The sequence below is a fragment of the Solanum stenotomum genome, chromosome 2 (genome assembly GCF_019186545.1).
Source record: "Solanum stenotomum isolate F172 chromosome 2, ASM1918654v1, whole genome shotgun sequence".
NCBI lineage: Eukaryota > Viridiplantae > Streptophyta > Magnoliopsida > Solanales > Solanaceae > Solanum > Solanum stenotomum.
The window spans coordinates 11,261,602-11,276,178 of record NC_064283.1 but is presented as its reverse complement, the minus strand read 5'-3'; the positions used below and the strand labels follow the sequence as shown (position 1 = coordinate 11,276,178).

The 14,577-nt window shown below is 32.4% G+C and overlaps 2 protein-coding genes across 2 annotated transcripts; both read right to left on the bottom strand.

The window, feature by feature from the left end:
- Positions 1 to 5,645: 5,645 nt before the first annotated feature.
- LOC125856889 (uncharacterized protein At4g08330, chloroplastic) lies at positions 5,646 to 11,783 on the bottom strand. The gene is made up of 2 exons (XM_049536542.1): positions 11,447 to 11,783; positions 5,646 to 6,346 (listed from the first exon to the last, which is right to left on the bottom strand). Exons 1-2 carry the CDS (start codon positions 11,521 to 11,523, stop codon positions 5,950 to 5,952), a joined length of 474 nt encoding a protein of 157 aa, XP_049392499.1. The 5' UTR covers positions 11,524 to 11,783; the 3' UTR covers positions 5,646 to 5,949.
- A 2,062-nt stretch (positions 11,784 to 13,845) lies between these two features.
- Positions 13,846 to 14,238, bottom strand: LOC125856661 (egg cell-secreted protein 1.2-like). The gene has a single exon (XM_049536248.1). The coding sequence runs from the start codon at positions 14,236 to 14,238 to the stop codon at positions 13,846 to 13,848; it is 393 nt and encodes a 130-aa protein (XP_049392205.1).
- Between the last annotated feature and the right edge of the window lie 339 nt (positions 14,239 to 14,577).

Genomic DNA, 14,577 nt, shown 5'->3' with positions numbered 1-14,577 from the left:
ATGGATGTTAATAACTCGTTGGATGGGTGAAAATGATACATGTTTAGGGGTTCAAAATTTAGAAAAAATTGTGGATACTATTGAAAAAAAAATGTTGATGATAAAGTTGAAGATGATGCAATACATTCGGAATTAACCAATTATGCGTAAGGATGCACTTATCACATTTACAACTCTTCATAATTTTATGGTGCAGTTCGAAAAGACAACACCAAAACCTTTTGATGCAATTAGAAAAGTTAGAGATGAGCTTCAACTAGATTTAAATTTTAACAAAAAACAGAACACAATAGAATCATATTTCACTAAATTGTCTTATATTATTTTATCGAAATGAGTGATTTTTTTCATTGGCCCAAGTTGGGATCGGAAGAAACTATTATCTTAGAGAAGCTATTAATTAACTGAGTATTAATTTAGTGAGTTTAATATATATAATATATATTGGAGAACCTTCCCTCGGTAAGGGAAATGAATTAGTTGGAACTTCAAAATTGATATCAAATATTGTGTGGAAAATTAATCCAACAAGTACTCTCTTGATTTGGGCAAGAAATGAATAATATCCAAATCTTTGTGGTTGTGAAATTTCCATGCCTTTCCAAATAGTGAATTTGAATATAATGTACATGAAAACTAAGTCATATCAATTAATGTAAAGTGGAAAATTGTGTGTGCCACCAGTGATGGAGATTGAAATTAATCCCAAGTGCCCCATATTAAAAATCTACTTTAACATTATTGCACTACTGACCACCACATATCTTTTACTTGAAAGAAATCTTGGCAATTGTCATGAGTTGTCCATTTATCGCAGTAGATGGTTCTTGTACAAGTGTACAACTATAGTTTATAAATGATCTTAGAAATTATTAATTTATAATTACGAGTTTATATTATTACTTACAACTTGAACCTCTTCTTTGTTCTCTTAATTAAGGATTTTTTGTTTTTTTGTTATTATAATACTGTTTGGATTTGAAGCTTGATGGATGGGTTATACAGTTAAGCTCCCTTCTATCACTGCATTCAAGGGTCAATTTGCCATCCAGCCCCAATACAAATTTGTATGATAGTATCCAACTTTCAATTTATCATTCATGAACGCTCATAAGATCCATCTATTTAGCAACATGTTATTGATAGCGCCTTGACACTGCAACAGCTAAGCAACACATGAATATGTAGCAAGAAATCCAATTTAATGAAAGAACCATATATATATTTGATGTCGATGGTTGATTTGTTAATTTTAAACCTTTTAAAAGCCTTAATATTTCAATTTCCTGCCTTCTTAGTATCAATATAATTAGCTACTAATAATTTTACAAAAAAATTACCTAGAAACAAGCAAGACAAAAATCCAGAACGTGGACGGAGGTGATGTATGTATGATTGTCGTCAGCTCATGTTGTTAGATTAAGTCCCACAAAGAGTAAAACCCAGCTATTGCCTTACTAACTAGCTAATCAGACGCGAGCCCCTCCTTAAACGGATTACTCCTTAAGAAAAAATATGCGATATTTTAATTTGTAGCTTTGTTCTTTTCATGTAAATTGATCAATTAGCTTAGTTAGTTAAGAGTTAGTTGGTTGAGATGTTTTTCTTAGTGAGTACACGTGTATTTATACAGTTGTGTTGAAGGTATTTAAGCTGATATATAACAATGACACTTTACATTGCGTGTCACTTGTGTGTCTTTTTTGTATATTAATTAACGGTTGTAATTATTTTTGACAAATGGACAAATTTTAACATTTCCTTTTTTTGGTAGTTTTTCTATTAGTTCCGTGTGTGCAAAAATTTGAGTCCAGCCGACAGGCTAATTAGTCGATGAGGCAAATTGATAATAAATCAAAGTCAACATCAAGTCATGTATTTGATTATGCTTAATTTCATAAGTGTCTTACATTTGTCACCGTTAATCATTTAACACCTATGGTTTGTTCTTCTCATTTTTGACGGCAAATAGAGATAAAGATTTTTAAAATGAATTATTGGCACTTTAAACATCATTATATCGAAATCGTGATCTTGATGATTGTGACCTAGATATCGAGTTAATTGTATGAGTGACAGTTTTGTTAGTTGTACACCTAAGTATATCAACATAGAAGAGTTAATAAGCAATATTAATTAGTATATATCTTTTGTTCTAAATATAATTGATTGTTTTGACAAAATGAAATTATTTTTTTTAAAAAAAAAATATGAAGTCAATTTTTTTTCATGTCTATTCATAAAGCTCCAATTAGTGTATTAATTGGGTGAGACATTTAAGGAAAGAGATTAAAAAATGATTTCTTAAATAAATATTATTTTTTATTTATCAACAATGTATCGTTCTTAAAGAGTGTACAAAAATTTTATAATGATACATAATATACTCTTCTCGTTCTTTAATCAAGTGTTTATTTTTAAAGTATACATATCTATATTTCCAATAAGGTCGAAAACAAATACTTAATGTTAAAGGGTAATTAGATTTTTTTTAAAAATACAATTTATTCTTATAACTTGAGCTAAAGGCAGATAATTATTTTTAATATACGGGACACGTAAACGAAAGGGAGAAAGCATTATGTATGATGAACTATGAAGAACCAAATACTAGCTAGTCACCATGCACGTCCAAATTAAAGCCGTCAAAATCAAAGTTCTTTTTAAGTGAAGTTTAATTTTTCTTCCTACTAGAATATGCTTGAGCTTAAAATATGTGTAATCAAATGCACTATTGCAAAGTGCCTTCTTCCAATTGGCAATATGGCATTAAATGGAACTAGCTAGCTAAGGGTCCTTTCAACATCAATAGCTATTAAGAAGATGAACCACTTTGCCACCTACTTTGTTTCAATTTTTCTACACCTAATTTCTGTGGTAAAGGAGGGGGCCCCTTGTCAAGCAAATTGATAACCACTTACCTGCGCTACAAGACATTTAGTGGCAATAATTTTTCTTTTAGTATTGTCGCAAATATATTTAGCGTTATCGATATTTATATAGAATGTTGATTATAAATTATTCTCAAAGTTTGTGATCAAACAATCTAACATGGAGAATGGACACATGGGTTTGATTGTAGTGTAATAATTGTGAATTGTGATCCCTCCATGGAGAAAGGACCAACATCAGATTCAAACCTCATGAGAATGAAAAAAATTGTTGAGACTTGAGAGTGTCGCCTCTAAAAATGAGCCATACGATGCTTGAATTTAAATTTAATCAGACTCCAATACAGATATCGAATATTGGATATGGAAAATTTGAAAGAAAAAAAAATATGGAGAAGGGAGCTCTATTTCTCCTTTATGGATCGATTTTAGAACTTACTATGGGAAAGTCTCAATTGTACGAGTCACATATTGAAGCAGTCTATATAGTATATAGTATTAACCAGCATTGACTAAATGGTAAAACTAATAAATGTTGCTTGAAATAATTGAACCATATTGATTGTTCTTTGTTGATTGAATGATGTCCATTGTAGTATACAATAGTGCAAATTGTACAATAGACGGGGTCAAACAATTATGTGAACACTAAAATAACAACATACTAACGTAATCCCACAAATAAATTATGAAGGTAGAAAAATGATTTTCAATAGACTCTCGACTCAAAAAACTATCTGAATGAACTCCAAATTTCATGCTAGAATTTGTGTAGGATCTTGTTGCACTATTTGTAGGGTGTGGACTGGGCTTTTATGGTCCATAATGGCTGAAAAGTCCAATTAGTAGTCTTTTCTTGGGTACCTATGAATACTAATATTTTAAACGGAGAAGGGTCTAAAATACCCTTAAAGTATTGGAATTGGTACAAATATACCCTTCGTTTACCTTTTGGCCACAAAATGCCCTTGGGGTTAACCTTTGTGGCCCTATAATACCCTTTTCACAAACGGAATAATTAGTCCACTTAATTAGCATTTTCATATAATATGTGGCACTATCTGATTCGTTGTAAGAATTAATTAACTAAAACTAAATTAACCCAATCCAAACCCGGATCCACCCAAAAGAAAACACCCGACCCATCTTCTAAAACTCAATTATTCTAAAAGGGAAAAACCCAAATTATTTTCTTCAAGCTGCTGAAACTCAATTATTCAAATGCATTTCTAACATTCAAAAAGGTAACAATCCATGAGCTATACAGATTCAAGAAGAGATGCATTATAAATCTGGTCAAAGCATTTCCAACCATCCAACATACTCATAGTCAAAGAGTATACATAGCACCCCCAAGAGCATGATTTTGTCTCCCTTAAATGTCATTAACAAAATTAGCAAATAAGGTACTTATTAAATCACGAAATCAACTACAAATATAGTTAAAACTACAACATAATGCATACTGTGCAACAGAACATCAATACATTCCTTAGAGATATCTATATTGTCTAAGCGCATCTTCATCCTATCACTAACAACTAGTTCTGCACTGAAACTTCTTTGATTTCACGATTTCTAGCCTTGAATAAAGTTACACTCTGAATTTAAGCACTGCCTCCATATCTGCAGCATCCCTTTTTTTTATCAATTTTGTTTCATAGGTTCACCCCTGCCGGTTCTGCTAACTCTTGAAATGCTGCCAGAGCAATTGCTGGTGTTTCAGCATTTAAGCACATTCTCAACTCCCTGATTCTTGATTGATTTGATGCCAATGTTTTCAAAATTACTTCTGCAGATTAAACAAGAGTAGGTGGAGACTTTACTCTAGAATAATTGGGTTTTAGAAGATGGGTCGGGGTATTTTTTGGGTGGATCCGGGTTTGGGTTGGGTTAGTTTAGTTTTAGTTAATTAATTTTTTCAACGAATCAGATAGTGCCATGTATTAAATGAAAATGCCAATTAAATGGACTATTTATTCTGTTTGTGAAAAGGGTATTATAGGGCCACAAAGGTTAACCCCANGGGTGTGGACTGGGCTTTTATGGTCCATAATGGCTGAAAAGTCCAATTAGTAGTCTATTCTTGGGTACCTATGAATACTAATATTTTAAAAGGATGACTTGAGAAAGGAAAACTAAAGGAGCTATAAGGTAACAAGAACAGCTTATATGAATTTTTATATGATCAAGTTATGTAAGAGATAAATACTGATAAATGTGTGTGCACAATAAGTATTAGTAGCACAAACAAGTTAAACATCAGACACCAACGAGAAGAGGGAGGTACAGTTTCACTTGCTTTGTAATCTCTTTCTCGATCAGAATCCAAAGCTTGTAAGGATGTTTAGCACGGTTGGGGGAAGAGAGACTACTCGTACAGTTCATAGAAGGATGTGTACTTAAGAGGAACATGCATTCATGAACCAGAACATCTAATGTTCTCTTATTTGCTTCCACCATCCCCCAAACCCGATTATGTTCTATTGATTGTGGTCAAGACCTATTTCTTCAACTACAAGATCTCTCACAGCCAACGATCAACTAAATTTTCAATTAGAATGTGTTGACAAATAAGACACAAACTAGAAAAGCCCGTAAAATACACAAGAGTAACAGCTAAGACCACCCTCGTGTGTGTGTGTGTGCGAGAGAGAGAGAGAGAGCACTGATCCAAGCAGCCATGAATTTATAGACGTAAGTTGTGACAGCTTGAAGATTGCCTGATAGGTATTCAAAACACACAATCAAAAATGACAAATGTTAAACTTAGCTGCTTCAAATCCACACCTCATTGACAGTTCTGTTTCTTATGTACAAAATACAAACTACATCCCCCAAAAGAGCGCTTGCCCACCTCTTGAGAGATGGATAGCAAGAAAATTATACAAATCCTCCAACCAAGCCTGTAATCTGATCAGTCTTATTTACTTGATAAGTAATATAACGGGAAACTAAAAAGCACCTCGAATTTTAAAATTTCAGCAAAGTGCTATTGCATGATCATAAATACATGCCAAACTTTCCTCACAGAAGAATTATTCACAGGCATTATATATCACTCAGGGAGAGGAGTACCCGAAGCTGACGAAGACGGTTGCAACGAGCGGATTTTGATATCGTATTTCCTATGAGTGGTTATTTCACTACCAGAGGCTGTATCTGATGCATCGGCTACAAGTGGGTAAGAAGAAGCACTATCATCATAAGCAATTCCAATATTGTTACCACATTTTCTGCACTGAAGTTTTGTTCGCCGCTGGAACAAGCCCCAAGACCGTTTGGAGAAAAAGAACGGTACACACTTGAATTCATCAACCTGGGTAAATCTGCTCTCATCAATGGACAAGAAGGAGATCATCCCTTTCTTAATGGACTTCCCATACTTGGATCCAATGGAAGCGGTATTGCGACTTGATGAGTTAAGGTTCAACTCATACCCACAACTGCCACAGCTGCATAAAAAACAAATCAGATAGATGATTGTGTTGCTAAAGAAGCAGTTAGACATAATAAGTAAAGACAATATCTACGAAGGTAAAAGAAAGAATGGCACAATCCACGGTAGAACCAATACGTTAATCCAAATAACTGGATTAAATGATTTATTTTTTTCACTTTTCGCTCACATACCATTTCTCTATGTTTGGGACAGTTAGCAAATACACACCTCATATACTTACAAAGCATACAACATTAGAATGACCCATGTCCATTAGAGGTTCATTCTGATTCACACACAGGCATCATTCTCTTTAATAAAACTAAGCAGGCAAGAGGAACTCTATGTATGCCAACCTGCCCCTACCAGCACACTAGCCGAGGAGCACTTTGTGACCGGTTAACCCCTCTTTAAGAAGACGGAGTTAGTAAAAAATCAAAAAAGCACCCGCATTTCTCAGAAGTGTAGACTAAAAACTGTATCTCAATTTTCTTTACGATTTAGATGCTTCAGGTTCCTAGTGGCTAGTTCTGCGCAAAATGTGAAGCTTACCTCAGAATTACTTTACCTTATATAATAGGAGGTAGTTATGCTACTAATCAGCCTTAAATAGGAATTCCAAACAACAGATACATCTTAAGTTCTCAGACATTCTAGCGTAAACCATAAGTAGGTATAAATATAGTCTCTGCTAAGTTTCATATAGAACCATAACCAGGGAGATGAGTTTTTGTTTGGCATCGAATCAACTTTTGCTAAGCCATGACTGGTGTCCATTCCCTTTTTCCTTTTTTTATTACTTGGTGCAAATTCAATTTTACTTTTACTTTTTTGGAGTTCAAAAAAACATTATGAAAAGCACAAACTCCAAAATGATGGTTTTCGCAGATCTAATTGACAAAAAAAGGTAATGACAGTTATTTAACTGAAAATCCAAAAGAACAATAGCAATCATGATGGCTTTTTCCTCTAAAACCCAAGCTTTAAATGTGCTTTGTGCTTCAACCTCAAACCGACTTTAGTGCCTTTTTGCACTGTTCGCTTTTGACTAGGTAAAATTTTTTAGCTCACTGAAAGAAATTATATCAGACATTGTTTCTCTTCCAAGAAAAATAAAGAAAGAAAAAGAACCCCTAACGTGTTCTATCAATGACAAAATCTACAGCAGATACTTTTGTCCAAAATACACTGCTGGTTGAGTAATTAGATTTACTAGAAAACACTTTCCAGAAAATGGCTAAATCCTAAGCAACACCATCAAATCTTCAAAGTCGATATGGAGCCATTTCTTTGCACTATAAGATACTGAGACTAATATCCAACATGTAGAATCACACCCATGAGCCCTAAAGTTCAAGATCTTCAAAGATTCAGCGATAGCCAAACTTTTCATCCAACATTGACAAAGGTGAATAACTTCATCATTCCCGATAATAGAGCACTACATTGTGAAAGGCTAATATCAATTCATCTATTCACTACTTTTCAAAACTACCTTATATTACTGACAACCTGTTATTAGAAGTAGTACAGTATATGGAACTATTTAGAGATAATTGGTGTACTTATCAATAATCGAAACCTAAAAAATGAACCTCACGATTCAATGAGAGCAAAATTGTCAATATATTAATCTATAACCAAAATATCCCCTCGATAAGCAGTTCATATAACATCATTCTAATGGCAAACCATAGACTCATCTTCAATGGTGAAATCTGAACAAGTGGCTATAGCATCTCCAACAAAGATGAAGTGATGAACCACAAAGGTACCAACTTTCATCCATGAAACAGATGTTTCAAGTCAATAACTCAATTAGATGTAAACCAAATGAACAATACATGCATTAAACCCCTTGACCAACATGCCAAAGATACAGCAAGAAACGAAAACCATGCTGGGATGTAAAGAAGGAAAATTCAGAAGGCAGGAGAAAATGAGAGAAGAGAAAACTTAATTCGTTGGTGATATTTTATTTAAGAGACAATTCCTTTGTCACCTTCCTCACTCTACTTGTCCATTTTCATATGTGAAAAATCAAACTGCAATTTTCAACCCATAGACAGAGAAGCTTCTAAAGGATTTCTATTTGATTATTAAAGCTCAAACATGTCCACAAAACCCCTTGTTTTCTTTACAGATTTAATAGGTTTCTTCAATTTTGAAGGCCTTACTTATGGTCGTGTGAACATTAGTTTGAACTTAAGAATTTAGCTGTCCAGTATCTATCAAAAGTGGTCAGAGACCTCATTTTCCCCCCTTTATTTTAGCTGTGATCTTCACAAGACCAAGAAAATGACTTGAATGTAAGACATATTACAACTTTAGGGTGATTGTCAAGGATTGAGAATGCAATGTCGATAACCCAATCAGATTTTAGTCAAACTTTAAACTTTAAGAAATTATCTGTCCACTATCTATACATGGTGTTTATTTACCTTGAGAAAGCATACGATAGAGCATCACAAGAAGTCTTTTGGTGGTTGTTGGAGAAAAAATGAATTCATATTAACATATACATGTCATAAAGGACATGTATGAAGGAGCTAACACTAGTGTAAGATAGTAGTAGGAAAAATAAATGAGTTTTCCATAATCGGGGGTCTATACCACAGATCAGCATTCAGGCTGTACTTGTTTATCCTAATTATAGATGAACTAACTAAGCATATGTCACATGGTAGTATGCTCTTTATAAGCGATATTGTGTTAATTGACGAATCTAGCAAAGACGTCAACCAAAAGCTCGAACCATGGAGAAATACTCTATAGGTGAAAAAACCACAGTGATTTAAGGAGTTAAAAGCGATCAGATGGAAAAAAAAATCATATGGAATGAAGTATCGAAATACCTAGAAGTAATTATACCACAGATCAGCATTCAGGCTGTACTTGTTTATTCTAATTATAGATGAACTAACTAAACATATGTCACATGGTAGTATGCTCTTTATAAGCGATATTGTGTTAATTGACGAATCTAGCAAAGACGTCAACCAAATGCTAGAACCATGGAGAAATACTCTATAGGTGAAAAAACCACAGTGATTTAGGAGTTAATAGCGATGAGATAGAAAGAAAAAAATCATATGGAATGAAGTATCAAAATACCTAGAATCTCTTGGAGCCCATGAGACCCAGCGAAATAGGACACAAAAGAATAAAAGAAATAATATCGGGGATACCAATTAGTTGGATTAAGTTTTTTCATCAAAACAACAAGTTGGATAAACCATAAAGTTTAATCATGTTGATAAATTTACTATAAGTCTTTTTTTAGATAGGATTTTTTTAGCCTTGTTAAAGATTTGTATATCAATAGAAAAAGTAAAAAATTTACTAGTGTTAAAGAAACTAAATTTTTAAATATTGAATCGAGATAGCTTTAAATGAGGCGACATGAACAATGAGGATTCATATAGCTAACAGTCAAGTGTCAACTAGTTTAAGAATGAGACATAGTTGTTGCTCAAATGCCGTATCTAAAATTTCATTTTAAAGGAATAAAGGAACAAGACATGGTTTACCTTTTCTCTCTCTTCTTTTTTTATGAATTAAAAAGGAACGATACAATGAGATCTTTAACCAAAGCAGAATGAAAAGATTCTAGAAAAATTTGTAACTTGAAATAAGTAGAAGATCAAAAGATAGCAGTGTAGCACCAAATGAAATGCAAACAAGTAGCTGAAATCCTTCAAGAGAAAGAGTGAGACTACAACATTGTAACAGGTACAGTTTATCTCATATCAAATATGAATTCCTATAAAAGATATAATATTTACCTTATAATTCAGTAAAATTTCTTATAGTATAATCTCTCTCTTTTTTTGCAACAAAAATAAGGACAATATAATCTAATCTTTTTAGCTAAAGAAACTTGACTCCTCAACTAAGTAAGAAAAAACAAGTTCTTTGTCCCATGTGTTCAAACTCTCGCTTCTCCATATCCGAGCAGCAATGCCAACAATAGGGAGGTAGATTAAAATGCATGTACACTTAACTTCACTCACTTCATTACCTAATACAACACTAATTCTTTTTTCCCCAAGAACAGCAAAAGTGCAGGTATTAACACTCTATAAATAAACATCTAAATTACACAACATGTGTTCTCACTAACATGGAAATTAAACTTAAAACAGAAGGAACTCAATTAGTATTTTCATACTTTCACGAATCTTCTGATCGAATTAATTGCTATTCCAAACGACCAAGTCATAATGAGATCAAAACCGATGCTTCCTTGGCCGTGTGGAATATGGATTAGCATTATGTCATTCCTACAAGTGATGACACTCAATATTTCTATCATCTATGCACGAACTTAGAGATCAAATATAATATGTTTCTTTCCATTCCTCGTGAGCCATTTATTTCTCCGAAACCAAACAAGAGATTGAAGTCATCTTCCTCCTCTTTCCTAAAAAGTCGACAATGTAACACCATTGAGATACTTCGAATAAACTTGAGTCTGATTTGACCAGTGGCGAATCTAGAGTAAAAAAAAAGGGCATCCGCACCCGTGGTCTTTNCGAAACCAAACAAGAGATTGAAGTCATCTTCCTCCTCTTTCCTAAAAAGTCGACAATGTAACACCATTGAGATACTTCGAATAAACTTGAGTCCGATTTGACCTAAATAATTGCAGCTCAAGATGAGCATATTATTTCCCCCTAAAATTGATATGATTATTCCAACAGCAAAATCCAACCAACCCACACAGCAAATGATTCCACAAAAATTAATTAGTGCACCTACAAAAACATGGCCAGACTCAATACTTACCACCCACAAATTCCAATTCCCAATGACAATTTTTCCCTTTTGGATATTAAAGTATGTGTTATTACTTAAGAAATTAAAAATGGAACCACAAAACAGAAACCTAGTTCTAAAAAATAAAAAGTTCAAGTCACCATCATAAGATTCCTCTTAAATTAATACTTTGAGAACCATGAAACACCAATTACCCACTAATTATAGCACCTAATAGCACACTTAAACTCAAAATCAAGACTTCAAATAGAAACTCTAATTTGAATCACAATTATTTTAATCAGATATTAAATTAAGACTCTTCACTTCAAAAAAGGTGCAGAAGTAAGCGAACCTGTAAGAGACATCTCTTCTAGAAGAACCAAAAGAGGAATTTTGATGATAATTCAGATACCCACTTGAAGTTTCCATTAATGCACCGAAAAAATACAAGCGATTAGCAATGGCGGAGAAACTAAGAAAGGTGGTGTTGGTGCTGATTCACTACTCAACGGCTAAGTGTTTTCGAGTTAATTAAATTAAAGTCGGACGTCACGCCGGAGTTAGTGCCTTCCGCCGGAAGTTTAGCCGGAGAAAAGAGGAGGAGGGACGGAGAAAATGATGGGAAAATAGGAGAGGAGAAGGGTTTAAGCGCTAGAGTAATTTGATTGAATCCGACATCATGTTGTTGAACATGGGGAGGTGGGGGGTGGCTCCCACAAATTAATAATTTATACTTACCTATGTTGAATTACTGGCAAATTAAAAAATAAAAATTTAGGAATTTTTTTTGTATTATTTCTTTCTTTTATAATATGATCATTTGATATTTTGAATTCACCTGCTCGACTAATAAGATTTGTATCTCATAGAATTGAAATCGAATAAATAACATATGATCCTTATTTCCAAGTAATTAGTCAGCGTCTTTGTATGTATATTATTCGAATTTCTTGATTCACAATATTAGATATTTACATTTTAAATTTCATAACTAAATTGTGATACGCTGCCTTTGATGATATTATCTTTTCTAATTTCTTATTCACTTGTGTTAGTGGCAGAGAGGTTGGTGTCTGTGTTCTGGCTTTGGGAGCACGTGTTTTGTTTGCCTTTGTCAATTATAGCATTCTCAGTTAGCTCTGAGAGCACGTGTTTTGATTCGGGTCAATTTGCAAGATATGTTTCATTTTTTCCTTTTATATTGATTTAAGATCCTTACATTTGAATTAATTTTCAAACTTGTAATAGAAAAATGTTTTTTACCAAAAATATCTCCATTTTAAAGTTCAAATTCATAAATTGAGACATTTAACTAAAGGTACGAAAATTTTAGTTGTCCTACTCGCTTTTGGAGGTGAATACTTCAAAAATAAAGAAGAAAGATCAATCTCTTCTCTTTTATTTTTTCAAAAAAGAAAAAGAAGCAAGATTGTAAAATATAAAGAAAATAAATATGGTGAATACTTATCTGGTTAGCTGAATACCTACATCCAATTAATTTAAATTAATATGAATGTATGATTAAGATGCTAAGTAATTAATAAGTGAAAAAGTATATATTAACTAGATATAATTAAGTAATTACTATTAAACATGCAGCATTTATATTAATAATTTAATATAAATATCATATGCATATAAGCTTTTATAAAAAGAAGGTTATCAATAAAAGGAAAATAATTAATTGTTAATGGTCATGACTTGGTCAGAACTCAGAACTCATTCTCAAGATTTTACTCTCTCTCTCTATATATATATATATATTTAGTGTTGGTTGTCAATTTGATTTGGTATAGTATGTCGTATTAGTTCTAGAAAACAAATAAAGTAGTCATTTATTGAATTATTCTTTTTAGTTTATAGTGAAAAGCAAATATAAAAGAATAGTATCATAGGTCGATGTCAACGTATATAATACGATTACAAGTTAGAAGAGGAAAAAAGTCTTTTTTTTCTCCAATAATTATTTTTCAGCTGTTACAACTTTTTCTATTCATATTTTGCTTGCAAGTTTTATGGTTAACAATCATTAGATGCATTAGTAGGTCTGATTATGATAAATTAATACTTATTTATATTGAGGGATCATTATACTATACTCTATTAATATAAGACATGCATCTTTCACATAAAAGTTTATAACTTAATTATGATTAAGTAATAGTACATATTCTTGGTATCCATTTTAAATCACGAGTAATTTAATTTCGTATTAGAAAATTTCTTTTTTAAGGATAAAAATGTTTACTACAAAGACAATTTCTTTGCCTTTTGCGAGATGGATGTCTTGGAAGGGTAATGCAAAAACGTAATTAAATACACACAAAAAATCATAAATATGAAATATATACTTTATCAATTCATCACAATCTCTCTGATGATAAGTATATCAATCTATTGTATCACTTATACTATATATTATAATTAAGTCCTCAGAAGCTATAATTGGTGTGTGATTTATGATTGCTCAAATATTTACATATATTCCTTTTTCTGATTTTGCTCATTATATATCCCCCACCATAAAATCATCATAACTTTCTCTTATATAACATCATCATGCAAAACTTTAATGAAGAATATTCGGGTGGAAAAAAAAAGTGATAAAAGACAAATATCATTGGAATCCAATAAAAGCTAGCGCTGTTCATCATAATATTATAACCAAATTTAGCACATTCCAAAATTATTACTATTAAATCCAAAAGTACTTTCGAAATCCTAATTTCACCTTTGCAAAAATTATCTTAATTAGACATTAAACTCTACAGCAGATTCAGGTGAAGGGGTGCCACAATAACCACGAAGAATATCAACTTCTTCAGCAGTAAAACCAACGGAACTTAGCATAGAAGGCCAACAATTATAAGTTATAGTTCTTATAGCTCTACAACAATCTTTCCCTAAATAAGATTCACCATTGAAGAAGAAGAGTATGATCTCATTCGTGCATGATTTCAACTCAAATAACGCGTTCCAACATACTGGCATGGTAGCTTCTCCTCCTCCGTCTCCACCTTCTAGTACTTGAAGTCTAGCAGCAATATCTTGGCCAGGTTTAATTTTGGACATGTTGGTTGCTATAGTAGTAGTTGTTAGAAGCCATGAAACAAGTAGTATTAGTGAAAGTTTGAAAGGTGCCATATTGAAATGGGAAATATGAAAATATAGTATATAGTACGTGGAATATAATGGAAAATATTATTTTTTTGGGGGATGGTTATTTATAGGTGTACATAGAGTAGTCATAGAGACTAACGTAACGGATGTAAAGTTGAAGAGGCAGAATATTAATTAAGATCAATTAATTTGGTAAATTAACTTTAATCATAGTAATTAGTTTAAAGTTTATGATTTCAGTTAATAATATATGTGTATGGAATGTGAAAAGTTGTAAACCTAATCAAAGTATTTATTTTTATTTTGTTTGGTAGAAATATTAATTAATTAAGGATGGATTACCTTGTAAAGGAATCGGCTTAA

What these genes read in the sequence shown, in the direction of transcription:
- LOC125856661 (XM_049536248.1), bottom strand. Translation starts at nt 14,238, where the DNA reads ATGGCACCTTTCAAACTTTCACTAATACTACTTGTTTCATGGCTTCTA.
- LOC125856889 (XM_049536542.1), bottom strand. Translation starts at nt 11,523, where the DNA reads ATGGAAACTTCAAGTGGGTATCTGAATTATCATCAAAATTCCTCTTTT. An exon ending in AGAAGAGATGTCTCTTACAG is followed by an intron (nt 6,347 to 11,446) that starts GTTCGCTTACTT and finishes TTTTTTATGCAG; the next exon opens with CTGTGGCAGTTGTGGGTATG.